This window comes from Mytilus californianus, unplaced genomic scaffold, assembly GCF_021869535.1.
Source record: "Mytilus californianus isolate M0D057914Y unplaced genomic scaffold, xbMytCali1.0.p SCAF_5, whole genome shotgun sequence".
NCBI lineage: Eukaryota > Metazoa > Mollusca > Bivalvia > Mytilida > Mytilidae > Mytilus > Mytilus californianus.
In genome coordinates, this window is record NW_026262701.1 from 103,865,810 (window position 1) to 103,893,506 (window position 27,697).

At 32.7% G+C, this 27,697-nt stretch overlaps 1 protein-coding gene across 1 annotated transcript; it reads left to right on the forward strand.

Moving 5' to 3' along the window:
- The first annotated feature begins 3,945 nt into the window (after positions 1 to 3,945).
- Positions 3,946 to 27,270, forward strand: LOC127702845 (folylpolyglutamate synthase, mitochondrial-like). Its single transcript, XM_052207149.1, has 12 exons — positions 3,946 to 4,075; positions 7,994 to 8,125; positions 8,901 to 9,019; positions 10,799 to 10,913; positions 13,060 to 13,302; positions 13,676 to 13,753; positions 18,504 to 18,654; positions 19,264 to 19,359; positions 21,887 to 21,984; positions 24,580 to 24,632; positions 25,592 to 25,667; positions 27,184 to 27,270. The coding sequence occupies exons 1-12, from the start codon at positions 3,998 to 4,000 to the stop codon at positions 27,268 to 27,270; spliced, it is 1,326 nt and encodes a 441-aa protein (XP_052063109.1). The 5' UTR covers positions 3,946 to 3,997.
- Positions 27,271 to 27,697: the final 427 nt, after the last annotated feature.

The following is a 27,697-nucleotide window of genomic DNA, read 5'->3' on the forward strand; positions in this document are numbered from 1 at the left end:
AGGGTAACATGAACGGACAGACATAAACGGATTTGGTGCTTAGAAACATTGAAGTCCCTCATTTTGATAATCCTCCACTTGCTTCAAGACCCTTGTGCATGTACGACAATGCTAGACCACACAGGGCAAGGATTGTAACCGAGTACAAAGAGTACAAATAGCAAGAATCCATTGACACTATATTTTGGCCTTCCATGTCTCCAGACATGAACCCTATCGAACATGACTGGGATGCCATTGGCAGAAATCTCAATCGCAGAGATCCACCTTTGCAAAATCTTAGCGATTTAAGAAGCGCAATTGTTGCTGAATGGAATAAATTTGCTCAACTAAAGTTCAGAAGGCTTGTACAGAGTATGAGACTTCGTGTTATGGAACTGTACCGGAAGAGAGGGTGTTACACATCCTATTGACTCAAATATTGACATCAAATTTGCCGAACATACCAAAGATTAATTGTAGAGACTTTTAATGATAATGGGTGATTAATTGTTGTAAAAAAATAAAATCACAGTGAAACTTAAATTCCGTTTCTGATTTGTGTAATTTTCACTATTTCTATGAACGCAAATTTCAAATGCATAGAACCTGCATACGTGAACAAACTTAAGTCTACGGTTTGTTTATGGTATATGTTAGCAAAATTGCTACATGAATATTTTCTCTTTTTCGAGGATTAACTGATTTTTTTAAATGAAAAAAAAAATCGATGCAATTAAAATAGGTGGTGCTTAACTTTTGGCGGACTGTATATGACATAGACAAAATCTCTCTGTTCTTACTCTTCTACATCTATAATCTGGATAATGTACGACAAAGGTGACCTCAATTATGCTGCACTCTTGACTTACAATTACGACATAGTTGATCTATTGTACAAAGTTCATTGTTTCGAAATAAAAAATAAAATAAATACCTTAAAAGTGTTAAGACGGTAGAAAGGCTCCTTAATAAAAGTGGGGATTTTTTTTCTATTTTTTTCAGTTTTTTTTTTTTATCCTGGATCAGTCCCTTAGCTAAATCCAATTAAGAAGTTAATCATTTTTTCTTCCAATTTCAGAAAAAAAGGATAAGAACATCTAGAAATTTAAGAATCGATTTAGAATTTTTTTTGTGCTCCATGGAATCTATTACTCCTTTTTAAATATGAAGTCCTGTTTAGTGAATATTTAAGGACCGAATCGAATGCGAATGTATGTTCTAACGCAAAGAAAATAAATAAGATGCATATCAATTATAGACCTTGTTTAGATGCGTGGAATACAGTTGAAAAATAGAGGATGTAAAATGAAAATAATGAAGAATTGTACGTTTTCAGTTTGATTTGTCTATTCTTAATCAATTTACGAGATTTGAACATCGATAAAGTACTGTCGCCTTTATTTGCTTTTTCCAATAAACATTGACTCGTAATTTAGACGGCAACCAAACGATGAAAATAAACAAAGGACATCTAGAGGACAACATACAGTTTTCAACAATAGACAGGTGTCTGAAAAATATTTGTAGCTCTAAATCTTCCTGCATTTATATAAACATTCTCAACAAATTCAACATAATCAATAAAAGATCTGCCATTAAAACTCAATTATAAAAGAAAGTGACAGTGACAATGAGAAAAAATATTACAAATGAAAAATATATAATTTAAAAGTAACTGACCTTTTTCCACCTGGCTCGTCCTGAACATGCATGAAATATTTGCCACTGGACGTTAAGCAACCAGCACTCAATCAATCCACCTGGTCACCGTCCTGGTGGCGTATTTTCCTTTTTATATATAAGAGAACGTTTTCGGGGCCGTGGACTGACAATGTCGTTTGCATATAAAATTATGTTTGCTTCAAAATAGTATCTCCAAAACGTTCACGTAAATTGATAAAGTCATTTGTTTAGACGGTTATAGAACAATCAAATTGATAAATGTTTGTTATTTTGGTGTCTTCCTCCTATTCCCACTTTTTAAAATCACTATTCCTTCTATTCCCACATGAAAATAACAATAGATGTTTTGATAAATAATTTGTTTTTATAACAATCAAGGTTAATTAATAATTGACCTAAGATTTACCTGTATTTTTTTAAAAGAACACATATTTCTTTCACTGTTTAAGTATATTTTGAAAAAAAAAATTAATCCACTGTTTATTTGTAGCATGTTTTTTTTTTCTTATTCAAAGAATTACCTTAAAATAAAGAATAAATCAGATAAACAAAAGTACGATTAAAAAATCTTTGAATTTGTAAACCTAAATTTCTATTTTAATCGGAAAGCACAAGTACAAGAGGCCATAAAAAAAAAGAACGGTCAGCTAAAATCCGAAAGTTTAATGAAAAATGTATAAACGCAAAAAATAAAATGAAAGGGTTTTGGAATTTCCTTAAAATAAAACGAACCGATATAGGACATATAGAGATTAATGATCCACATGATTTTGATAAAATATAAACGGCTACGGATGAGAGAAATAATGCCCTTTCCCACCATTTTAGCTCCATAGGTTCCTTTCAAAATGAAAATGGTGAACTTGAAAAAGAAGTTAAAAACCTAATAATAAATATTGACGAAAATTTATTAATATCAGATTCTCCCCTATCGGTTACTTTCGACGAAAAGAAAATTTCACAGACTTTATACATTTCACACAATGGTTGAAGGTGCAATGTATCCACTGGTACACAGTTTAATTGCAGCCAAGAGCGAACTAGTACAAAAAAAATGTATACACAAGGTTCCTGACTTTACTCAAAGATGTTTGTTTTTTCCATTATACACAATGCATCTGGAGAAAAGCACAAGGAGCGGGGATTCGGGTTCCATACAAGAAAGACAACAACATTCATCAAATAGAACGCCGTGCCGCTGTCCTTCCACTTTTACCTACTGCTGAGGTCGAAGATGTGTGGTTCAATGCCCTAATCGACATAGATCAGATTGATACTAACAGCAACTACACGCCCTTTACAGACTATGTAACAAAATACTGATGAGACCATTACACAACACAGGGACTGAGGACTACACATCATCTAGAGGGATGGCAAAGCAAGCTGATAAAACATGTCCAGCACCCACATCCAAACATCTTTAAACTCATAAAAGTACTGAAACATGAGGAAGCTAATCCCTGACCATGATCCAGTATGCAGCCGATGGGAAGAGAGTGGCCCAAAAACGAAAGTATGTCGAAATCAACAACAGATTAGAAGAGCTTATGGATAGATATTGCAACTAGGAAGTTACAACAGTACAGTTTGGTGATGCAGCCTCCCACCTTATTCGCGTTGAATAGATTATTAAACATTAATAGACTTATATACAGTGAATTTCTAATGTGTGTGCTACAATGTGTGGTTTGTTTTAGTGCTGTTAACTTGTATTGTGTGTTTCATATTATAATGCTTGCTTGAATCTACTGTTGAATTTGTGTTATAAAAGAAATAAAATAAATTTACTTATATTTGTTTCCATTTCTTTCATATTAATTTGAATTAAAAACACAGAATTTAACACATACAAAAATAACCTTTAACCTATCAAAAAAACACTTGTCAATTGAAAGTTGATTTAACAATGTGTATACAGTATAATCCTTTGTTTGCACAAGTTTTCCCCCTATTCCCACATGAAATTTTAACTTTTCTTACCAAATTTATAAAAAGTGGGAATAGGAGGAATGAACCGTTATTTTGCACAGCTCGGTGACCCGTTAATCCGAACTCCTCAAGTCGTTCTGGTCAAGTAGGGTACTGACTTGATTGTTCAATAACTGTTACTTACATGTAGAATATCATGTTAAATTATGATTCCGAAACAACTAGCTGATTCAAGCAGGTGTCGAATTGACTGGGTATCGAATTTACTATACTGGATCCCGATTTTTCCAGGTGCGAATTTACCTGAGGCCAAATTGACTACAACTATACAATTTGTTGATATACAGTGTATATTTATAATTATATGCAAGAAGAAACACTATAAAAGAAGCAATCAGAAATGTCGTCTTTAGTTAATACATGGGTTCCATTTTCTAGAGAACCGACAAAGAAAATAGATGTTAACAAAAAATATGAGGTAAATAAAAAGTATTTATATATATATATGTATAGATCAATCTGTGTATTCAGTTGTCGCGTTAAAAACAGTTTTACGGGTGATTCATCCATGACCAAGTCACAAAATGCAAATTCACATTTGACAAACACAATTCATACACAGTAACAAAAATAAAATTGAATTGAATAAATATCAATACACTACATGATCGCAGAAAATGTTAAATTGCTGATAAATATTAATTCAGGTCTATTGAGGTGAACCTGTATGTATAATAATATATTAATTATTATAAATAGATAAATTATTATTCAGCTGTGGGTTCTTTATAAATTCTAAATATGTATAAAAATAAGGAGATGAGGTATGATTGCTAATGAGACAACTATCCACCAAAATTCAAATGAAATGGATGTAAGCAATGATTGGCAACCGCACGGCCTTCAACAAAACCCATACCGTATAGTCGGCTATAAAAAGCCCCGACATAAAAAATATGAAACAATTCAATGGAGAAAACTAACGGCCAAATTTATATAACAAACCAATTTACGAAAAACAAATATGACCGACATGAACCAACGCCAACCACTGAACTACAGGCTCTAGACTTGGGACAAGCACATCAAGAATGTGGCGGGGTTAAACATGTTTGTGAGCGCTCACCCTTCCCCTAACCTGGGACAGTGGTGAAACAGCACAACATAAGAACAAATTATAAAAATGAGTTGAAAAAGGCTTAACTCATCAGATCGATACAAAGCAAAACAATCAAACAAAATCACACAGGCAGGGTATTTATCCATCCCTCATCCCTAACAACAAAAAAGGGCACTAGTTCAAAGCCATAACAACTAATAATCATGTATCTTAGGCTAAAATATCAATCAGTACACATCCAACATCAAATGGATTTAGTGTAAAGACGTAATTAGCAGTCAGAGAAAAACATTACCTTGTGCAATGCCAAACTTAAGGTATCGACAGATTGTAGTACCGTTAAAGTGCATATGTGTATAACAAAACTATCTAGTATGATTTACTAATAACCAAATCAATATTTACAACAGTATTCAAAGATCTAATTACAGTGTTGAATTGGTAACCTTTTAGAATAAGTTTATTTAAAAGGATTGATAAGTTTACCCGGATCGTATATAAATTTCCGGGTCCGGTAAACAACATCATCGTAAAATTTAGGATGTGCTATTCCGTCTGAAATAAGTTTTTTATAGGTACAGCCAAACTTGCAAACCAAATCTTTGTATCTATGGAAGAATTTAGTAAAGGTTTTAAGTAATTTGTGGTAACGAAATCCCTGACTGAATGTGTTCTTTTTATATTTCTGAATTGTCTAATGTTAAAAATGATGTATTACAAAAATACTAATTGACATGCCTTTTTAAAATGTGTAAACATTATTTTGAGATTTTAATTGCCAGTCACATAAGTATGTATTATAAGGCAATGTACTGTGTATGGGCCTTTGCCGATTGTTATATATAATTGCGTTTGTGCTAATATAGATACTGTCCATTGTCTGTTGTCAATAATATAATACATGTATATAATTGCAGAAAATTGATATTTCAGGGTAAAGCCATGTTTTTTATCCTAAATTTCTGAAAACTGGAAAAATATCACATTTTGCTCCAACTCCCTAGAAAAAAAATCAGTCTTATTTCATATTGAAGTGAACTCATCTGCACTAGATATGAATATCAGTACCCATCAGTGATTGCAGAATTTGACATTTTCTACTGGAAAATATCAATCCACAGAAAATTAGTAATATAGAAATAAGGAGTTGTGGTATGATTGCCACAATTTTGTAATAAATAGATATTTTGTAAATTTATTATTTTGAAATCTAATTACAATAAATATATCAATTATTTTGAAATTAGATATGTTTAGGTAAAATCATGCATTTTTGGCTCACCTGACCCAAAGCTTTTAAAACAATCTTCTCCTCTGCCCAAACTCCATGGCCAATATGGCCACAATCATCATTGAGATATAAAAACTGTCAGACAACTTCTTATAGGAGTTATTGCCCTTAAATGACGAATATTGACAAATTTTTTTCTCACTTTTGCCTATTATCTTGAAAACTATAATAGATAGAAAAACATTAAAAAGCAAAAATGATCAGCAAGACAAGATCTACAAATACGTTATAATGCGTCATACAAATCTTGTCATAGAAAACTGTCCAGATATCGAATGTGATATACATGTTAACAGCTTTGTAACATTTGCGCCAAATTCTAACGTGACTCTGTGTGCGTTTTTCTCTAAAGACGATTAAATTATCTTTTTTAACTCTACTTGCCAAAAACATTATTTATTCATGCATGATTTGATCTTATAATTATTTCTCTAATTCTTTGGCAATTTTACCCTTTCTGGACACATTGATTAACAAAATTTAATCAACGTGTGGTTGCCGATGACCTCAGTAGATGATTGGCTAGGTTTAAAGATCACAGCCTTTGCCAGCTCTCTGGATGAATCGAAATGTCCTGACCAGTGTTAGAGAAATTTACATCTTTAAATATGTATGACGTAAAAATCCGGAATGTGGAAGACACTCGAAGGGGATTTTCTATTATCAAAAATGAAAATGTATTTGATAATCATTAGATGAACAAATTATTACATAGTTATACGTGGATTTTCGGCTTTATCCAATCTCGATAGTTAAATTATCGCATTTTAACTATCTCAATTGGATAGATGGATAATCCACTTGTAGCAATGTAAGAATCTATATTTATCATTTCTATTTTTACCAGAGTCGCTTCTTTTTGCATGGTAAACATGAACTATTTTTTGTTCATTGCAGTAAATATTTGAAAATAATTTTTTTTTTATTAAATATTTAGTAGTAAAAAAAGTTAATTATTTGTGTAATCAAAGACAATTGTACTGTATCAGCCATCCGTGATGATATTGATGTCAGTCACGATTGCAAAGGCTGATACCAGTAAACTCGAGCAGATCACATTGGATTATATTGGTGTCTCGGGTTGATATTGAAAAAGCCATATGATATTCTCTATTTATTAACATTAGCTGCCATGAGATAAAGAGATTTCCTGGTCAAATAAAAACCAATACTTTCACTTGTGAAATCAATTCTGTAATGTCTGACGTCATACAACAAAAGATGATGTCAAGGTGTGGTAAATGACCTTGTTGTTAACTTCTATATGTCATTTGGTCTCTGGTGGAAAGTTGTCTCATTGGCAATTATACCAAAAAATGAGAAATATATTGCATCAAACCAAGAAAAGCCACCGAGAAAGATATATTTCTACCTTTATATGTCAATGCAATAAAAAGAATGAACAATCTAAAAATTCAAGTATAAAAATATAATGAACATGAGACCATACAATAATGATATATACATATAATATATTCATTAACTACTATTGTATGTACAGAGATATGTAATATATGACAAATATATATGGATTCTCACATGGGTACAAATCGATTATCGGATTTATCCAATAAAGATAGTTAAATTAGCGAATTTTATAGTCCGAGCGCCTTCCACATTCCTGGAATGAGTTTCACTCAAAATACTACGACTAAAATTTATCGTAAGTATACTGAATTGTGTAAGACTTACGATCAACTTTGGTGGTAAGATTTTTTTGTGAAACTAATTCTTGATTTCTACATCAGTTGTCCAATTTCTCTGGCACTTGTTACAAAATGCAGCATATTTCTACTCATTCAGAGAGCTGATCAAGGTTATGACTTTTTAACTTAGCCAATCATTTACTGAGATCATCGGCAATCACACGTTGATTAAATGTTTTTAAACAGTGGGTCCAGAAAGGGTTTAATTGCCAAAGAATTAGAGAACACATTTTATTTTACTAGTAAGTGTACATTATATCTTATGATCTTTTTTTTCAGGAATGTGTTCAGACTTTAAACTCTTTGCAGAGCAATGAACAGACTCTAGAAAAGATTCAACAAGCACGTGAAAAACATGCACCTCTGTATGTTTCCAACATTATTAAATGGGCATCTAGAGTAGGAATGACCGTACGTAGATTTACAATTGGAGAGATCTTTACATTAATATGATGAAACATAGACTGGAAATGTTGCATAAGGAATCAATTAGTTTTCAAACATGATTTGAAAAGGGCAATATGTTATTCTCGATAAGGTCATGTCATCTTTAAAACTCTATTTTACACTATTACAGATGATATATACCCATATTCATTATATATCTGGTCTAAAAATATATATTTAACTGATATATCATGTCGAAAGGGATATTTGAAAAAGAAAAGGTTTCATCACAAGACTGATATACTTTGCAAAAATATATATGCCCCACCTGAACATGATGTATATGTTTAATTTCACTGAATATCAATAGAGATGGTTAAGTTATATATTTAACAAAGGATGAGGTACGATTTAGGGCTTATTTGGCCCTGTTAATTAATCGAAAATGAAATGATATATTAATTGGTTATATTTTTGATCCGCTTAATGTAGGTCTTCATTAAAATGACATTTTTATCTTTCAAATTGTCTTAATGACACAAATTTTCTGAAACGCCCTCCTTAGTTAAGATAACATTCTGGTCAAAGGCCCAGTGATCAACATGATCAATTTCTATTGGTTCCTCAAATATGTAGATTTATTGGAATAAATCCCGAGCTCGCCCCTTAAGTTTGAATAGCTCAGTAAATATGACCTTCTATTGATGGCTAAATTAAGGGGGAAATCATGTTAGATGTAGGGTCAATAGAGACAGCATCCCTAAAAAAACAAAAAAGGACATTAGTCTTTCAATTTCAGATGGATGACATAGATAGATTAAAGGTTATACATGTCAGTGGAACTAAAGGTAAAGGGTCAACATGCGCATACTGTGAGAGCATTCTACGACATCAGGGGTTCAAAACAGGATTTTACAGGTACATTATTTTATTCACGTTAAAATTTGATAATAGCAGATTGTTCCTTTAGTGAAAGAAAATAATGTTTATTACTATAAATATAGTGGTACCTCAGTCACCTTTTATTCATTTAGGATTAAAATTGAGAATGGAAATGGGGAATGTGTCAAAGAGACAACAACCCGACCATAGAGCAGACAACAGCCGAAGGCCACCAATGGGTCTTCAATGCAGCGAGAAACTCCCGCACCCGGTGGCGTCCTTCAGCTGGCCCCTGAACAAATATGTATACTAATTCAGTGATAATGGACGTCATACTAAACTCCAAATTATACACAAGAAACTAAAATTAAAAATGATACAAGACTAACAAAGGCCAGAGGCTCCTGACTTGGGACAGGCGCAAAAATGCGGCGGGGTTAAACATGTTTTTTGAGATCTCAACCCTCCCCCTATACCTCTAGCCAATGTAGAAAAAACAAACGTACAACAGTACGCACAGTAAAACTCAATTCAAGAGAAGTCCGAGTCCGATGTCAGAATAGGAAACAAAAGAAAATAAACAAAATGACAATAATACATAAATAACAACAGACTACTAGCAGTTACTGACATTCCAGCTCCAGACCTTAATTAAACTGATTGGAAGATTATGTCTTCATCATATGAATATCAGGATGATATTAATCTGATTCTATACTTGACACCTACCACCATAAGTTTCATAACAATACCACTGGTTGGCTACATCCCTAACCAACTCTACTTCTTTCTGGCTACACCCTTAACATAACCATATCTCTCTCGGGCTATATTTTTAACTGACCCCACCTTTGTCAAGCTATATCCATAACTTAATCCCATCTCTACACGGCTCTATCAGTATTACCCTTTCTATGTCTGACTCTTTCAAATCCTTACCCTTCCCCTACCTGACTACATCTCTAACATAACCTTAACTATGCCTAGCTATATCATTTAGCTTACAGTCTCTTTGCTAGACTCTATTAGTAATCTAACCGTATCTCTGTCTGGCTAAATCATAAGGCAAATCAACCTCTGCATGGCTGTATAATTAATATAATCCTATCATAATTGAGCTTTTTCATACAGAGATAAATAGATTTGACAAATGTTTGATGCATTTACCACTGTGGTTTTAATTGCATCTGTGCAAAAAGATTTGATTAGTTTCAAGAACTTATAATTCAATCAGCAACCTTGACTTATATTTAATCTCAATTTCTGGACCTTAGCATAAACCATAAAGCTTGTAATAGTTAACTATTCCAGAGTCTTATCCCTACCACTCATTACATAATAGGAACATGGATTGTTATAATAGTGCATCATTGAGAAGAATTTAGTGTGCAGTCTGTTTCTTTACATTGCATATTGACTTATACATGATTTAAAAACTACATTTTGTATTAATAAAGTATAAAGGCTAAACACTTGTATTTTAATGTCATTTGGTTTTATTATATTCTTTTACATATATATATCATAGTTGTGCAATGTACCATTTGTATAAGGGTATGGATGGGATTTACAGAATAGAGAATAATGAGGAAAAAGTACAAAACAAAGGGTCAATAAATGTAAAGAATAGACAAAAATAGGCAAAAAAAAAAGAAAAGAGAATAATGGCAAAATAAAGAAAGAATAGAGAAAAATGGTATAAAAATTAAAGAATAAAGAAATGATAGACCCCCATCCAGACCCTCTTGTATGTTTACGTTTACCACCTGTAACTGCACCCTGTTTAACTGCTTTCTTGAAATAAACATTTTTCAGTTCTCCTCATCTTGTCGAAGTAAGAGAGCGAATTCAAGTAAATGGACAGCCACTGTCTCGTGAAAAATTTGTATCTTATTTCTGGGATGTGTTCAACAAGCTAGATGCTACAAAGGTTAAACTTTGTATTTACATGATATATGTAGGAGCCAAATCTATATCCAAGTCCTGGCTGAAATATGTGTCCTGTGACGTCATCCAACTAAAACCAGAGTTGCCCTTGTTTATTCATACCGGTGTCGTTTTTACAATGTATACTTTTAATGTGACTACATGAAATTCAAATGTGTGCCCTTTGGTTCACAATTCCTTTGTAACTACAAAAATTGCATAAAAGAGGGACGAAAGATACCAGAGGGACAGTCAAACTCATAAATCGAAAACAAACTGACAACGCCATGGCCAAAAATAAAAAGACAAACAGACAAATAATAGTACAGATGACACAACATAGAAAACCAAAGACTAAGCAACACGAACCCCCACCAAAAACTGGGGGTGATCTCAGGTGCTCCGGAAGGGTAAGCAGATCCTGCTCCACATGTGGCACCCGTCGTGTTGCTTATGTTATTACAAATCCGGTAAATAGTCTAATTCGGTAAGTCACATTCGTGAAAAGGGAGGGTATTGTAGTTACAACATAAGGAACATATCCGATATCATCTGTGAAACGGTTATTCCATAACGGTCAACCAAATCGTGATGGCGTCCGTAAAATTTACGAAGGGATGACTTCAACTTCACCATTTGGAACTCTTGGTTTAATAGCTTCCTTGTGAGCAGCAATCCTCTATAAAGGAAATCATGATAGGAAACACGAGCCCGGGAATATCGTATCAATTGGTAGATATATACTCCGTATATATGCAGGCGCTGCTGGAATGTTGCTACATAGAAATGGGAAGTTCATAATTGGGGAAGCTGAAATCATCTCTTTTGTCGTAAAGTTTTGTTTTCAACCGACCCTCATTGTCAATTTCTAGATGTAAGTCAAGATATGAGACAGACTAAACTGTATCTGTAGTATCCTTTATCTCTAGTTCGATGGGATAGATTCGTTCAACATAGTCACCAAATTTTGTATTATTTAGTGAGAGAACATCATCTATATAGCGGAACGTAGAGTTACAGGATATTGCTAACTTCTTATCTTTCTTCCTAAGAAGTTTCTGTATGAAGTCAGCCTCATTATAATAAAGAAACAAGTCGGCAATAAGGGGGGCACAATTGGTTCCCATTGGAATTACGACAGTCTGTTGAAAAACACGTCCTCCAAACGTAACAAATATGTTGTCAATCAAGAAATCAAGCATTTTGATAATGTCAGTTTCAGAGAATTTTTGTTTGAATCAGAGTGATTCTTTACAAAGTAGGATTTATCCCTCCCCAAGACAAGATACTTGTATCTACGTTCGTCATTCTCTTTAATGAAACAAAGTAATACCAACTCTTTCAATTTGTCTTTTAGTTTGGAATGGGGAATACTTGTGTAAAGTGTAGAAAAGTCAAATGTTTTAATACTATTGCAAGATGAGAGAGTCTTAGATTGTATGTACTCTAAAAGATCTTTGAAATTTTTTAGTATCCACATCTGATTCACGAAAGTTTTACATTGTGACAAATATTTGATCATTGTACTCCTTATAGGAGGGGTATGATAAAAGCCATTATTAAAAGTATATAAAAAAGTGATAAAATGATTTACTGGTTATTGAGGTTGTTAGCTGCGGAACCGTAGCTCATGATAGGTCCTTGTGATATTTTTTGACAATTTGCGGACCATGCGGACCTAAATTGTCAAAAAATATCATAAGGACCTACGAGCTACGGTTCCGCAGCTATGATGTTGTAGTACAGAACTGTGATTGTTGGTTATCCTGTTGTTTACATAATGTACATATATTTACCTTTGAACTAATAACCAGTTGTTTATACTATAAAATCAAGAGGTGGTATTTTAATCCTCCTTTTCTTATGTCTCCGCAATTAAGTAGCAAGGGCATTTTAAAAGTGTTATCCTTGACTCTTTTGTTATTTTATCAGCTGGCGATAGGAATATTGATAAAAGACATACTACGTCATTTGGTCTCTGGTGGAGAGTTGTCTCATTGGCAATCATACCACACCTTCTTTTTTTATAAAAAAATATATATATAATAATTTGACTCTTGTCTAGTCAGTTAGTAATATAAAATCATATATGAAAGCAGTGCATCAACATACCACTACCAATATGTGCACTATATATATATGTTTAACAGGTACAAAATAATGATTCTATGCCAGCATACTTTGCTTTCCTTACCATAATGGCATACTATACTTTTCTGCACGAAGAAACAGATGTAGCTATAATAGAAGTTGGTATTGGAGGCCAGTATGATTATACTAATATGGTGAGGAAACCTGTAGTGTGTGGAGTTACTTCCCTTGGAATTGATCATGTTTCTAATTTGGGCAACACTCTTGAGAAGATTGCTTGGCATAAAGCTGGTATTTTCAAAGTTAGTACTATTTTAGTTTTTTTCATTGAAAATTATTTTTTATCCAATTTTATTTTAGCTCGAAACACATGCATTCCCATTATTACAAGTTAATAAAAAAAAAAGCAAAATATGAAATTTAGTTATTACCAAAGAAGTTCTACATCATGTTAATACAGTTCAAAGTTTTGAAATTGTCATTTCAGAAACAAACAATTGTTTGCGTATGCAGTATCTTAAGAGTATTGACACTTAATAAAGATATTGCTGATAGAAATTATCTTCCTAATAACATTTTGTTTTATTGTTTTTTTATGAATATATGTTTGTTTTGATAATATAAATATATAATGAATAATATATGACATCCTTGTTCTTTTTAACTTCATTGTAGCCTGGTGTCCCAGCATTTACATCCCCACAGTGTCCTGAAGCACTTAAAGTTCTGCATGAAAGAGCAAAGGAAAAGGGGGTTAGTATGTCTTGGTTTAAATTCTTTCTCCTGTTTCTGATGTAAAATGCCCTAAAGAAAAAAGAAATCATCAATGTTAAAAGTTTTGAATAATTTTATTTCATCTAGTAACAACAAAAAAATAATATCCCTAAAATTTTGATTTTGTGTTAAAGGTGTTAAGTATCTGTGAAGTTAGGTCTCCCCTGAATGTAAGACATAGGGCACCAAAGGAGTAAACTATAAATTGAAATAAAGATTTACATTCCAGAAGGTAGAAGAGCTGTTTAATTTAATTTGTTTGTGAATATGCTTATGTCTATTGTCGTTTCTTTTAAGGGTGTAGTTTAACCAAAAAATATTTGTTAAGGGTTTCCAGACCGACCCTTATTTTGAGCACTTACCATAAACAAAATTTGAGAAATTCTTCAAAAACTATCCACCAACAAGTCATTTATTGTAACCACTCACCCATAGCATAAACTATCCACCAACAAGTCATTTATTGTAACCACTCACCCATAGCATAAACTATCAACCAACAAGTCATTTATTGTAACCACTCACCCATAGCATAAACTATCCACCAACAAGTCATTTATTGTAACCATTAACCCATAGCATAAACTGGCCACCAACAAGTCATTTATTGTAACCACTCACCCATAGCATAAACTGGCCACCAACAAGTCATTTATTGTAACCATTAACCCATAGCATAAACTGTCCACCAACAAGTCATTTATTGTAACCACTCACCCATAGCATAAACTGTCCACCAACAAATCATTTATTGTAACCATTCACCGATAGCAAAAACTGTCCACCAACAATTCATTTATTGTAACCACTCACCCATAGCATAAACTGTCCACCAACAAGTCATTTATTGTAATCACTCACCCATAGCATAAACTGTCCACCAACAAGTCATTTATTGTAACCACTCACCCATAGCATTAACTGGCCACTAACAAGTCATTTATTGTAACCACTCACCCATAGCAAAAACTGGCCACCAACAAGTCATTTATTGTAACCACTCACCCATAGCATAAACTGGCCTCCAACAAGTCATTTATTGTAACCACTCACCCATAGCATAAACTGGCCACCAACAAGTCATTTATTGTAACCACTCACCCATAGCATAAACTGGCCACTAACAATTCATTTATTGTAACCACTCACCCATAGCATAAACTGGCCAAAATTGATAAATTAATTGAAACATTGTCATTTGCTTCATTTGCCAATTTTAAATGGTAGAAGTTTCAGTAAAGCAGTATGCTTGAAACCAAAGACGTCAACAATAAAGTATAATATAAATACAAGGGTAAACAAAATGGAAACCTTGTAAAAAATTCTTGCGCCCGAATTGCACCTCAGGACCCACCTACACCAGGAAGGCCCAATGTCAAAAACCCGAAAGCGGGATTCATAAATACCGAGTCACGTCAAAAGTCATTTGACCAAAAAAAAACCATAAAAGCACGAAGACAAACAAAGGAAAAACTGTACAGTAAATAAAAACATACTCAACTTCAGCTTCTCGAATTGAAAACTCAAGACCATCTTGTATTATTTGTAAAGTAGACACTAAATATTTATCTATTAGGTCTTGTTACTTTCAGATGAACTTTTTGAGAAAAGGGACTATACGTTCTTTGACAAAACCCTGGCTTATTAATTTTTTCACCCAGACACCGATGACGTTTTACAAAACTTAGTAGCAGCTGCAAGCTCTTGAATATCGTATGAGTTGAGAAATGTATACTCCCTACGCGGGTGAAGTTGGTATATTGCTATGGCAAGCCGTTCTTGTCAAAAATATGTTTAAACCATTTTTTCGAAAAAATTACACACTGAGAATTTAAAAAATCAAACTGAGATTTAAGAACCTTAAATAACACACTGAGAAATTGAAATTACACACTGAGAAATCGAAATTACACACTGAGATTTTATAATTACACACTGAGATTTAAAAATATGAAAAACACACACTGAGAATTTAAAAAAATTACACACTGAGATTTTAAAAAGACACACTGAGATGAAATAAATTGAAAAACACACACTGAGAATTGTTTATTACACAATGAGATTTCAAAAATACACACTGAGATTAATATGCAAATTACTAATGAATATTCATGAGATGAATAATTCAACAGATTAATATCTTGGTCTCCCGAACTCTTGTCATTATAATGAAATGCGGTTCCTACAACCAACATTCGTAATAAATTTCAAGACTTAACAAATTTTTTTGCTAACTCGTATTCATAAGTTTTTTTGCCTATAATTCAGATTATTACTAACAGCATATCGAGATTTTTGCTTAAAACTGTTTAAGCATGGTCCCTTTTCAAAAGTCTTTCAACTGTTACCCTGATTTCGCAAGGTAATCTTTTATATTTTGTTACGTATATATGCTATAATAGGCACTTGGGAAAAAAATTCACTGCATTGTTTGTATTTTTGCAGATTGTTCCAATGTTTTCTTATAATTTGAATAAAGTTTTTCACCATTTGGTTATATTTTGTAATGAGAGTAAGTGGGTATTTTTCTTGTTCTATTGGTCTTTAATAACGTAGTTTTTCTATACGTTGTATTTTTAATGTTTTTTATAAAACATTTAGCGCCATATTGAAGGACTAACGAGTTCTGTCCCCTAGTTGTTTTTAGTTGTTTTAAGCTTGTAATAGATTCAGATTAATTATGCTAATTAGATATGTGCGCACAAATCTCAGTGTGTAATTTTAAATTCTCAGTGTGTAATTTCAAATTCTCAGTGTGTGTTTTTCAGTTTATTTCTTCTCAGTGTGTCTTTTTGAAATCTCATTGTGTAATTTTCAATTCTCAGTGTGCAATTTTCAATTCTCAGTGTGTGTTTTTCATTTTTTGTAACCTCAGTGCGTTTTTATGAAATCTCAGTGTGTAAATTTTAATTCTCAGTGTGTGTTTTTAGGTTTTTTAATCTCAGTGTTTTTTTTTTAATTCTCAGTGTGTAAATTTTTCAAAAAATGGTTTAAACATAGTTTTGACGAGAACGGCTTGCCATAAATTGCTGCTTAGGTGAGGGAAAATTTATAATTTCAAAATTAGAATCGTCTCGTTTGTCATAGATTCTGGTACTGAGATGACCACTTTTGTCAAATTCTAGGTAAATGTCTAGAAATGGGACGGAGAAAGCTGTATATGCGACTGTCATACAAGTGAGCGGTTTAGCTAACTATAAAAACAGGTTTAATCCGCCATTTTCTACATAAGGAAATGCCTGTACTAAGTCAGAAATATGACAGTTGTTTTCCATTAAAATTTTGCTTGATGTGTTTGAGCTTTTAATTTTGCCATTTGATAAGGGACTTTCCGTTTTGAATTTTCCTTGGAGTTCGGTATTTTTGTTATTTTACGTTTGTCTGTAACTGTGGTTTCTTTAATCTGTACCGTAGTTCAGGAGGATATATAAATGGAATCCAATCAGAAAAGTTTTGATTGTTAATAATCCCTTCGTAAATTTTACGGACGCCATCACAAGTTGGTTGACCGTTATGGATTATCCGTTTCACAGATGATAGCGGATATGTTCCAAATGTCGTAACTATAATCCCTTCCCCTTTTCCCCGAATGTGACCTACCGAATTAGACTTATTTGTACTAACATGAGCAACACGACGGGTGCCACATGAGGGGCAGGATCTGCTTACCCTTCCAGAGCACATGAGATCACCCCAGTTTTTGGTGGGGTTCGTGTTGCTCAGTTTTTAGTTTTCTATGTTGTGTATTGTGTATTATTGTTTGTCTGTTTGTCTTTTTCTTTTTTAGCCATGGCGTTGTCAGTTTATTTTCGACTTATGAGTTTAAATGTCCCTTTGGTATCTTTCGCCTTTCTTTTAATGGAAAGAAAATCATCAATATGTCGTATGTGGAATTAAATGATCTAGCTTCTTTGATTTTCTTGTTTTTTTTACAAGTGTCTGAAGGAAGTCCGACTCATATGAAAATATGAAAAGGTCGACCAGGAGAGTTGCACAGTTGGTCCCCATAGGGATGCCGCTGGAAAATTCTACCTTCAAATTCAAAAAAATATGTTGTCAATGAGAAACTCTTGCATACTGATCACTTGTTCTTCGGTATAACATGTTTTATATTCGGGCTCATTTTTAACAAAATATGCAGAATTATACCCCAAATCAATAAATTTGTAGCGTATGGTACCAATTTTATGGAGGAAAGCATTGTGGATGTTTTGTTAGTTAAGGAATGTTCAGGCGAAACACATTTAACAATAACTTCTATGACAGTACTGATGTTCTTGGTCGTTCTTGATGTGTAACAATGTTCATGGATTTTGTGGTCTATTCAAATTCTCCACAATATAATTACTAGTAGTTATATTTAATTGTAACATTGGTAGTAAAAAACTGTACACCATTTAAAAATGTTATATATAATTAGGAATGGGTTACACCTGAGGAAGAATGAAAGTAAGAAATTTTGGTTTAAATAACGTTAACGATAAACATATTACTCCGTTTGACGCTAACGGTAGCTCAAAATACGATTTGACGACTGACAATAAAAAAATTAAGGCTCATCTGACGCTAACGGTAGTTTAAAGAGCGCGTTTTACTCTATACATTAAAGATCATTTCTACCCTCATAAATATTTCTAGTTATTGTCATCTGTGAATATTTGTACTGTCAGAGTAAATTGTTTAAAACTTTTAAACACCTTAAAAAATTAACTATTTGTTTTTTCAGTGCCATCTTAGAGTTGTTCCAGACTTTGCTTCCTACCAAAGACCAGGTGAGAAGTTCAAGCTAGGTATTGCTGGACATATGCAGAAGGTCAATGCTTCACTTGCTTTACAGCTAACAAGGGCATGGATGGAAACTCGCGGAATTCTAGAAGGTGATGATAAATTTATAGTAAAGTTAATTACCTAGCAGAGTTACTTATATCATGTTAAATGGAGATTATGACACTTAAGCTTGTAAGTTGAAAAATCCTTTATGTATGAAAAGTTTATAAGAAAGTTATAAAGGTACCTGTCTTAAAAAGAAAACGATCAGCTTATAGTGTTATCTGTTAGTGATTATTTGATAACAATGTTGGTATTTATCACATATATAGATCAACTTATCCAAGAATTCAAATATGGAAAAAAAAATTCAAAGAGTCACCGAGCAACACATTAATTCAGACACGAATGCAGGTAGCGCATGTATTAGTTATCAGTGTTGTTTCATACTGAGTTGAATACATTTTTGTATAATTTTGTATTTAAATTCTTGGATTTAGCTATTCTGTTTATCCCATTGACCTTTATTTATTTTAATGGAAATAAGTAGAAAATGCATTTATTTCTTTTTCATGCTCATGAATTAGTAATACAAATCGAAATAAATTATATTGAATTTGTTGTGGTTGAACATATGTATGTTATATCGATAGACTAAAAACAGAAAACACTTGAATATGAATTGTTAATACAGTTTTGTACTATCAAAATAATTTCAGAGGATGAATTGAATGGTGTGAATGCAGATGCTGTTAAAGGACAGGTTGATATAGGAGTAGCAAAGTCTTTCCCTTTGAACCAATCTGTAACAGACGGTCAGTTACTACAATTTACTTCACAATTTCACACAAAATATTTTATATTAGGGGGCCTAGGTGTTTGCTCTTAGTAGTTAGTCTACATTGATCATTAGCCTGTTGATACTGAAGTTGTGGGTTTTAACCCTCCCATGGCAAGGTGCATTCGACATAAATCATTTAAATTGCATAGGATTGCCAGTTTCCTGACCAAATGGGGGGGGGGGGGGGGTAGAATCTGTTTTAGCGGACCCCGGAAGTTGGAAGATGCACAATTTATGCGCATGACCGATAACCCCAATTTACGTTGCTATGCTAGAATATAAACAGCGGCCATTTTTGTTACCGCTTCAAAAGACGAAGATGCAAATGATTTTTTTTTAACTGGTGTAACTGAACAATTTAAAATAAATCTAAAGCACTTACCCATTTAAGCTTGAAAATCATCCAGACTAGAATTTAATGTGTTTGTTATTTCGTGTAGTACTCTGGGTTTTTTAGTTGCAGGTTGCGGTTCACTGATGGTGATAATTTCTGTCGTAATCGACAATGTTTGTTTTTGTTTTTCTGGATAATACACTTTTTTAATGAGGGTTATAAATGCTATGAAAGGGTCTTCAGAGCCGATTATATATTTCTTTCGTACACAATATTGACTGAAATAAGTATCATAAAGTGATTTTACAGTGCCGTATTTTGGTAGTGATTTTTTAAGTGCACGCCAGGTACTTTCAATGGTGTTTGTATGCGCTCCTGTTTCTGGGTCTACAAAATTTACGGAATGATTGACTTTCAAATGTTCAAATCCCTCTGAACCTAGACAATCATATGCTTTCCAACAGTCACTAATTATTGTTGTTCCTGGTTTTATATTGTCTTTTATTAATTTTAGTAATGTTTCTTTTGTTCGATTTTCCACTGTGGCAAAAAAACTTTTTTTGCTGTCTCTTTCAATACCTCCAAACACCCACTGACCTTCTACTTGACGCCCTTTGTTGTATTTTCTTTTCCTAAATTTACTTTCATCTATTTCAACAATTACGCTATCTCCTCCTATTTTTTTACTGTCTATTTTCAAAATTTCTATAAAGACTTCACGGCAATAGTTGTACCAATCTACGATTGTTTGGTTACAAATGGAAAGTTCATGCTTTACAAATTCTTGGTCTATTTTGTAAATCCAGAAATGCGTAATAAATAATATTTTTTTCCAAACTTAAATTATGTCCTTGAAACCAGGATCCGTTTCTGATAGAAACTTTTTTACTGCATTTTTTGTTGCTGCACTTCCAATAAAAAAATGTCGTTTGAAAAAGAACTGTCTTTTCTTAATCCAAAATGTCCATGGCTACACTTTTTACATACCTCTCCAGTTAAATCTAGAATTAATCCTATAGAAAAACACCACTGAATAATTTTCTCAACACTTTCACAAATAATAAACAAATCTTTTAACTTGATCGGCATTTCCGTATTTACATTGTAATGTTTGTAAACAAACACAGCTGATTTTACGTTACGGTTGACAATGACGTAACTTATTTCATGAATATTCATGACGTAGAGGTCACCGATAATGGAATATTTAGCACGTGATATACCTACCTGAGTAACGGAAGCGTGGACATTTTGTACACTTACCAAGACGTCTTTCTGTTAGATATTGTAATTCTAATTTAAAAAACTGTTTAAAACAACAGTTTTTTAAACAAAACTTCACCTGGGGCATTCGATTTTGACCTCATTTTTTTGATTTTTGGGCTATTTTCGTTTTTAACTTTTTGGCGCGACCAATCCCTATATACTAGTATTTACTATAGTTTCCCGTACTTTTTATGGGGTCCGCTAAAGTAGAAGTACTCCATATTGGGTTGTTCTCTCCGGGTAATTTAACATCATCAACCAATAATAATTACTATCCCTATAGATGCCATTTTAAATAGTTTAACCATATTTTTTTATTTGTAAATGCAAGATTTATCTTCATACATATCATCGTTATCATGTTCGAAATAACATTCTGTCAACATTCAGAAATAAACACTGGTACATGTATGTTCACATGTATTCCTCCTCACTTATTTCCTGAAACATTTGGATAAGTTATTAAATTAGTGATATCACATTTTCTGTAATGTAGTGAATTGGCTATCCACTAAAATAGCCACCATTTTGTAAATAATTCTTATTATGATCAGTTTCTTTGCAATTACACAGACTAATTACACAAATGTACTGTAAATCAACTAATTGTTCTTATACAAAAACACAAACAAATTTGGAAAATTAGGAAAATATAAACCGCTGCGAAAAAAGGCTAGAAAGGACTAAACGCAACTTTTTAAAAAGTATCCACTAATTTACATGAGGTGAAATTATTCAACGTCTTCATCAAGTAATTATTAAAGGAGTAAGTTTTCATTAAAATTAAATAGACACCCATGGCAATCTTTTTCATCAGAATAAATACTAGCCATAACACCATGGAACTTTCTCTTGTTATTTCTTCTTCTATTTTATTATTTCTTCTTTTATGTAATTTTAGGTTTAGTTGAATGTAAATGGCTTTGTAGAAATCAGACCATTAAGAAAAACAAGTTAACATACTATCTAGATGGTGCACATACCCTTGAAAGTATTCAGGTAAGGGAACACCTGAATTCTATAAATTTAACCAACTGGTCTTGGTAGAAGGTAAAAGATTTTAAATCATGTACGTTTATTCATTCAAAATTAGTCTTCTGATGAAACATTTGCAAACAGTACTTTTTTCAGTGACTTGAATTGCAACATGAATTGTAACCAAGTTTAAACATATAAGACCAAATGGCTGGAAGTGCATTCTTAAATTAAATTATCTATCCCCTCCTTTTCGTCTATGTTAATTTGTAAATTGACGAAAGCCTTCAATTCACTGTTTACAGCCATGGTGCAAGTCACTTGAAGCATAGCTCTCATTTCTGGTCTTAGTTTAGCTACAGGACTGACGGTACTATAGTATTTGGGGATGCCTGGCAGCCCTATTCCCATTCTAGTGGCTGCATTCCCATACGAAAAAAAATCACAAATCGTAGCATATGCAATTTTGAAGGTTGGATTTTTTTCGAGTCCGTTTCTGGGAAAATGCCCTAATCCGCCTCTTTCTCTTCTTAAATCAGAACCATCGAAGACACTCGCTGCACAATGTTTGGCATTGTCTTATTTAGCACTGTTGGTTTTCTTTATGTTTACAGTTGTTATTATATGAAAAGCAGAGCGAATATAAGATGAATAAATACAACAATTTTAACTATTTCTTGTTTATATGATGTATTACTTTGATCAATTAGTTTGTATTTAAGAGGTCTACTCCCCCTGATTCAAATCTAGCATGTCGACGGTCAAGAAAATTTTGCATAGATTTATTATTTTGAAATTATTTCCTATTGTTTATATTACTTCTGGAAGTGGCGGTTGTTAGTAAAAGTTATGTTTAATTGTCTGTGTTCTGCGTGATCTGCTGATGAACTGTTTGACTTGTTAATGCAAATTAAATAATAAATTTTGAAATTATAAAGAAAGAAAGGTTTTAACTCCCTCAGGCAAAGTTGACCTTAGATGAATTTGGCTATTTATTTTAGGTGTTTTTGTCATATAGCTCTTCAACTGTTTCGGTACTTATACATCCCTCGGATTTCAAATGTTTGGCTTTGAGCGTTCCTGGTGAAGGTAAATCCAGAAAAGCGCTTCGGACGCATAAAATTATTTAACGTGTTGTTTTCCATTTTTAAAAGAATACTTACATATGGTCATGAAGAGTCTTGGATACATGATTTCTTTATTAGTTGTTATTGGCTTTGAACTAGCTGTCAGTCACTGCGAGTACTCCCAGATCTGTACTTTGTGTCTTTTTTGTTGTGGGGATGTATAATATATACCCTGCCACGTCCTGTCTGTGTTTGTGTTACTTGTATTTCTGCTTTGCATCGATCTGATAAGTTAAGTCCTTTTCAACTAATTTTTATAGTTTTTTCATATGTTGTGCTGTTACACCACTGTCACAGGTTAGGGGAGGGTTCGGGAACCGCAAACATGTTTAACACCGCCGTATGTGCATGTCCCAAGTCAGGAGCCTGTAATTCAGTGGTTGTCGTTTGTTGCTGTATATCATATTTGTTTTTCGTTCATTGTTTTGTACATACTTCAGGCCGTTAGTTTTGTCGTTTGAATTGTTTTACATTTGTCATTTCGGGGTCTTTTATAGCTGACTATGCGGTATTGGTTTTGCTCATTGCTGAAGGCCTTATGGTGACCTATAGTTGTTAACTTCTATGACATTTGGTCTCTGGTGGATTGTTGTCTCAATGACAATTATACCACATCTTCTTATTATTATATATACTAGAAGCTTCTCTTTAATTTTTGGCAAATTTCGGTTGTTTTGATATTCCAAAATTGGTCCTAAATTCCCCATTTTGGGTGATATTATAACAGTTACTCTAGTTTGCTGTAACGGATTCTCATAATTTTTGGAAACAATGATGGAACTGATTAAACATAACAATAAAATAAAAATGAGAATGGAAACAGGGAATGTGTCAAAGAGAAAACAACCCGACCAAAGAGCAGAAGTCTACTTGATACTCATTATTATTTTTTTTTATTTCATTGTATATATCACATATTTCATTTCACATTTTGTGTCATAAACGTTGGTCAATTGCCACTCGCATATTTCTATTGTTGTTGTCAACTGCTAAATCATTATAAAATAATCAATGAGCATATATTCCATACAACATGATGGTAACAGGATTTGTATTGCTGGAGCAAATTTCCCAAAACTGGTTTATTGCAATACAAATTTCCTAATCTAATGGATGGGGGCCCAATTTGATAAAAAAGGTTAAAATCATTCCTGAGCTATATATGATGGTCCTTTTCTGTTATATTAGCTCTTTAAACTTTGTATTAGGCTTTGGATTTTCATTTATGTTTGCATAGTGTATCACCTAGGAGACACTTGTTGTCGAAATGCTCATCTGTTGCAGTTAAATTGGTACTGTTAGTTATTAATGATTTATAAATAAACTAGCTTGACCATGTCTAGTTAATGATAATTTTCTATCGTTTAAGTCATAAAGATTTCATGATTTTTTTCATTTAAATTTAAAACTATATGAAATGATTTTTTTCGGGTTAATTCCTGTAAAGTGTCAACTATGGAAAGATATTTTGACAATCTTCTTAATATTGCAGCAGTGTGTTGATTGGTTCCAAAAACATTCCGAAAGAGAAGCAAAAAACATCAGGTAATAAAATTCTCATAAATAATTAACACGCAGTACTATAATTTGTATGAGAATAGACAGAACAGTGAAAGAGAATACTAGTAGTAAGGGCTATTCCAAAATTAAATGTATGAGGGGTTGGAAGACATTTTCCCGCCAAGACCCACCCCATATATTTTTAAGTAGAAATTTAAGGCACGACTGTGTGAAAAAGTTGTTATGAATCCTGCTTTATTATTGATATAGGTGCCTCCCAACCCCCATTACAATTATTTCTGGGATAGTCCTAGGATAAGCAGGGTTGTTATGTTATTAAAGAATACTATCTAGACATGTGTGTAGTAGAGGTTGTTATAATAACTTTATCATATATCTCCATTTTTCCAGTGTAAAGTTTTAATACTCGCATATCACATTGACAAGTCATATAAGCTTGTTTTATCCTTTACTACTTTCAGCATATATGCTTGAGTCTGTTCATCATTATTTATACCAATATATGACATTTATACATTCGAGTATCCGTTTGGTATCTTTCGACTCTCTTTTACATATTTTATTTTACATTTTACACTTAGCTAAATTTTCGATTGTTGTACACAACATCAGCTGATTAAGCAGCTTTTAACAAGCTTTCAGACCGTTCAAAGGCATAGTGTTTCGTTTTCAACAAACTAATCAGCAAATTATATCATTGTTACAGAAAATATCCTCTCAACTTCTGCATTAGTGACTGGTAACACGTGGCTACTTTTGACAAAATGAGAAACCTTTTTCATGAACAAAAAAAAAAACAACAACAACAGTACAAATAAAACACACAAAAACAAAACAACAAAATGTACTTAAATTTGTTTACACTGGTCAAACATATGAAAATATTGTGCATTGCTCCAGCTAATGATAAACTCTCCAAGATTAATATATATATAACAAAGATACATGTTTTTATTTTTTTTTAACTTCTATTTCATTTGTAGTGGTAAAGTGGTTAAAATTCTGCTGTATAACACAAAAGGAGATAGAGATGTAACACGTCTTCTTAGACCACTCATGGTAAAGTATGATAATTATCAGTATACATTAGCAGTTAACACAGCAACTAACAGTTTATAGATATCTAGCTTGGTCAAGTTATGTTCTTGGAAAAGAGAGAAATGTTTTAGCGTCGTTCTATAAAAGAAAAAAAGGTATAAACAGCATGCAGCAAACAGGTACACTAAATGGTCCTGAAGTCTGTTAAACATTTGCACTGGGTCGATATCTCTGCTGGTGAACTGTTAGTCCTCGAGAAAATGACCAGCCCAGTAGCCAGTACTTCGGTAATGGCATGGCAATACAGATATTATGTTATTGAAATTTGCTGTTACATTATTTTGAAAATTATTTTAAATTGTCTCCCTCGTGCAAAACTCTGATTCCTTGTTCGGGCTTGGCTATACGTTTTGTCCTTATTGGTTTTATCAGCTCTTCAATTTTTGAATACAATTTGGCTTTTCAAAATTTGGCCTCGAGCATCACTGAAGAGACATTAATTGTCGAAATGCGCATCTATTGCAGTAAAATTTGTACCGTCAATATTATTGCCTTACTGTTGAAGTAGTCATGTTGTTTGTTGTGTTTCACAAATGATTTTAAATTTAATCCCTAGTCAAAATTATATCATTTAAGTAGAACATTCATCTATTATTAAAACATGTTTGAGTGCTAACAAGTTTAACCATCCACATTCTTAATGTGTCAATTCCGTACCAGGATCCTGTATAGTCTAGTGGTTGTTGACGGTAGCCATCTACAATAATTGTATTGGTTTTAATGTTGTAAGCTTTAATCAGGATGCTGCTTTAATAACATTTGAATTGTACCACATGTTGTAAATCTCTACCTAGATTCGGAAACGCTAACTGATCTAATCAAAATACACGGAAGATTTGACAAAAAACACACATTAAAACATAGTCACTTTGTTCATTGATTAATTGTTAATGCCGGAAGTTATGGTAAGCTTTCTGTGTTGTACCGGAACTGACTCGGTGAAAACGTGATATATTCCTGACTCTGACTAGCATTAAACATACCCCATATATTGACCTTAAAACTATAAGGAAGGAAACTCTAAAACATATTTTGTTTTGTCTAATCAATAATTCATCACAAAACAAATGTTCTATAAACCGTACTGTGACCTATGATTATTTATATCTTCTTCATTTGAACTCGAGTGGATAGTTGTCTCATTGTGGTTTTGTAGCACTATTCGGACTGATTGAACAACTGTCAGATGTTACTTCCAAAATCCCTCAAAAGCATGTTCCAAACAATCAAAAGGTAACTTATTGGCCGTGTTGGCTAATTAATCCAATAATTTCCACCCAGATATGGTAAAACTTTCTAGAATGTTTATTTAAATAAGTGCATCTAACTTTGTGTTTACAATTGAAGAATTTTTATTGTTTTTATAAATGGTGAAAATAAGTCATGTCTCAGCAACATTCTAAATGGATGTGTAAATATATTTTATTTGAAATAATTTTGATAGTTCCACAATTGTATATAATTCTGTAATTTTTAGTCATGTGGGTTTGATGCAGCGGTATTCTGTCCGAACATATCATACACAACATCATCAATAGCAGGTACATTTTGCACCATTGACTAGCACTAAACAGTCTATCAGATTGCACAAAACAACAATATTGATAAAATGTATATCATCCAGTGTCCAGGTCAAGGGATCACATTTCAGAATATAACTTTTGTTCTTTCTGGCTACTGATTTAAATTGACAAAAATAATAATAGGTGGATGCATAAATATTTAATCATAACTAATGGAGGAGTGTACAGCCTAAACAAAAAATCACTGTATAATAGCAGATTTATAATAAAGTAGCATACACGTGAAATTATTATTATGTTTGTAAGTTAAGTTTTATCAAGTTTATGTTGTAATACATACTCTATGTTTAAAAGATAAGATGCATGGATTACAGGCATTTCATAATATCTTTATATCTTAATTGAACAGTTCTGTTTCCTCTTATATATCCATTTTCCTACACTTAATAGTCAGACATTTCATTATCC

Excerpts from the sequence above, each read along its gene's own strand:
- LOC127702845 (XM_052207149.1), top strand. The coding sequence starts at position 3,998 with ATGTCGTCTTTAGTTAATACATGGGTTCCATTTTCTAGAGAACCGACA. Across the intron at positions 18,655-19,263 it reads AACTCGCGGAATTCTAGAAG|AGGATGAATTGAATGGTGTG; the intron begins GTGATGATAAAT and ends AAATAATTTCAG. Across the intron at positions 24,633-25,591 it reads AGAGAAGCAAAAAACATCAG|TGGTAAAGTGGTTAAAATTC; the intron begins GTAATAAAATTC and ends TTTCATTTGTAG.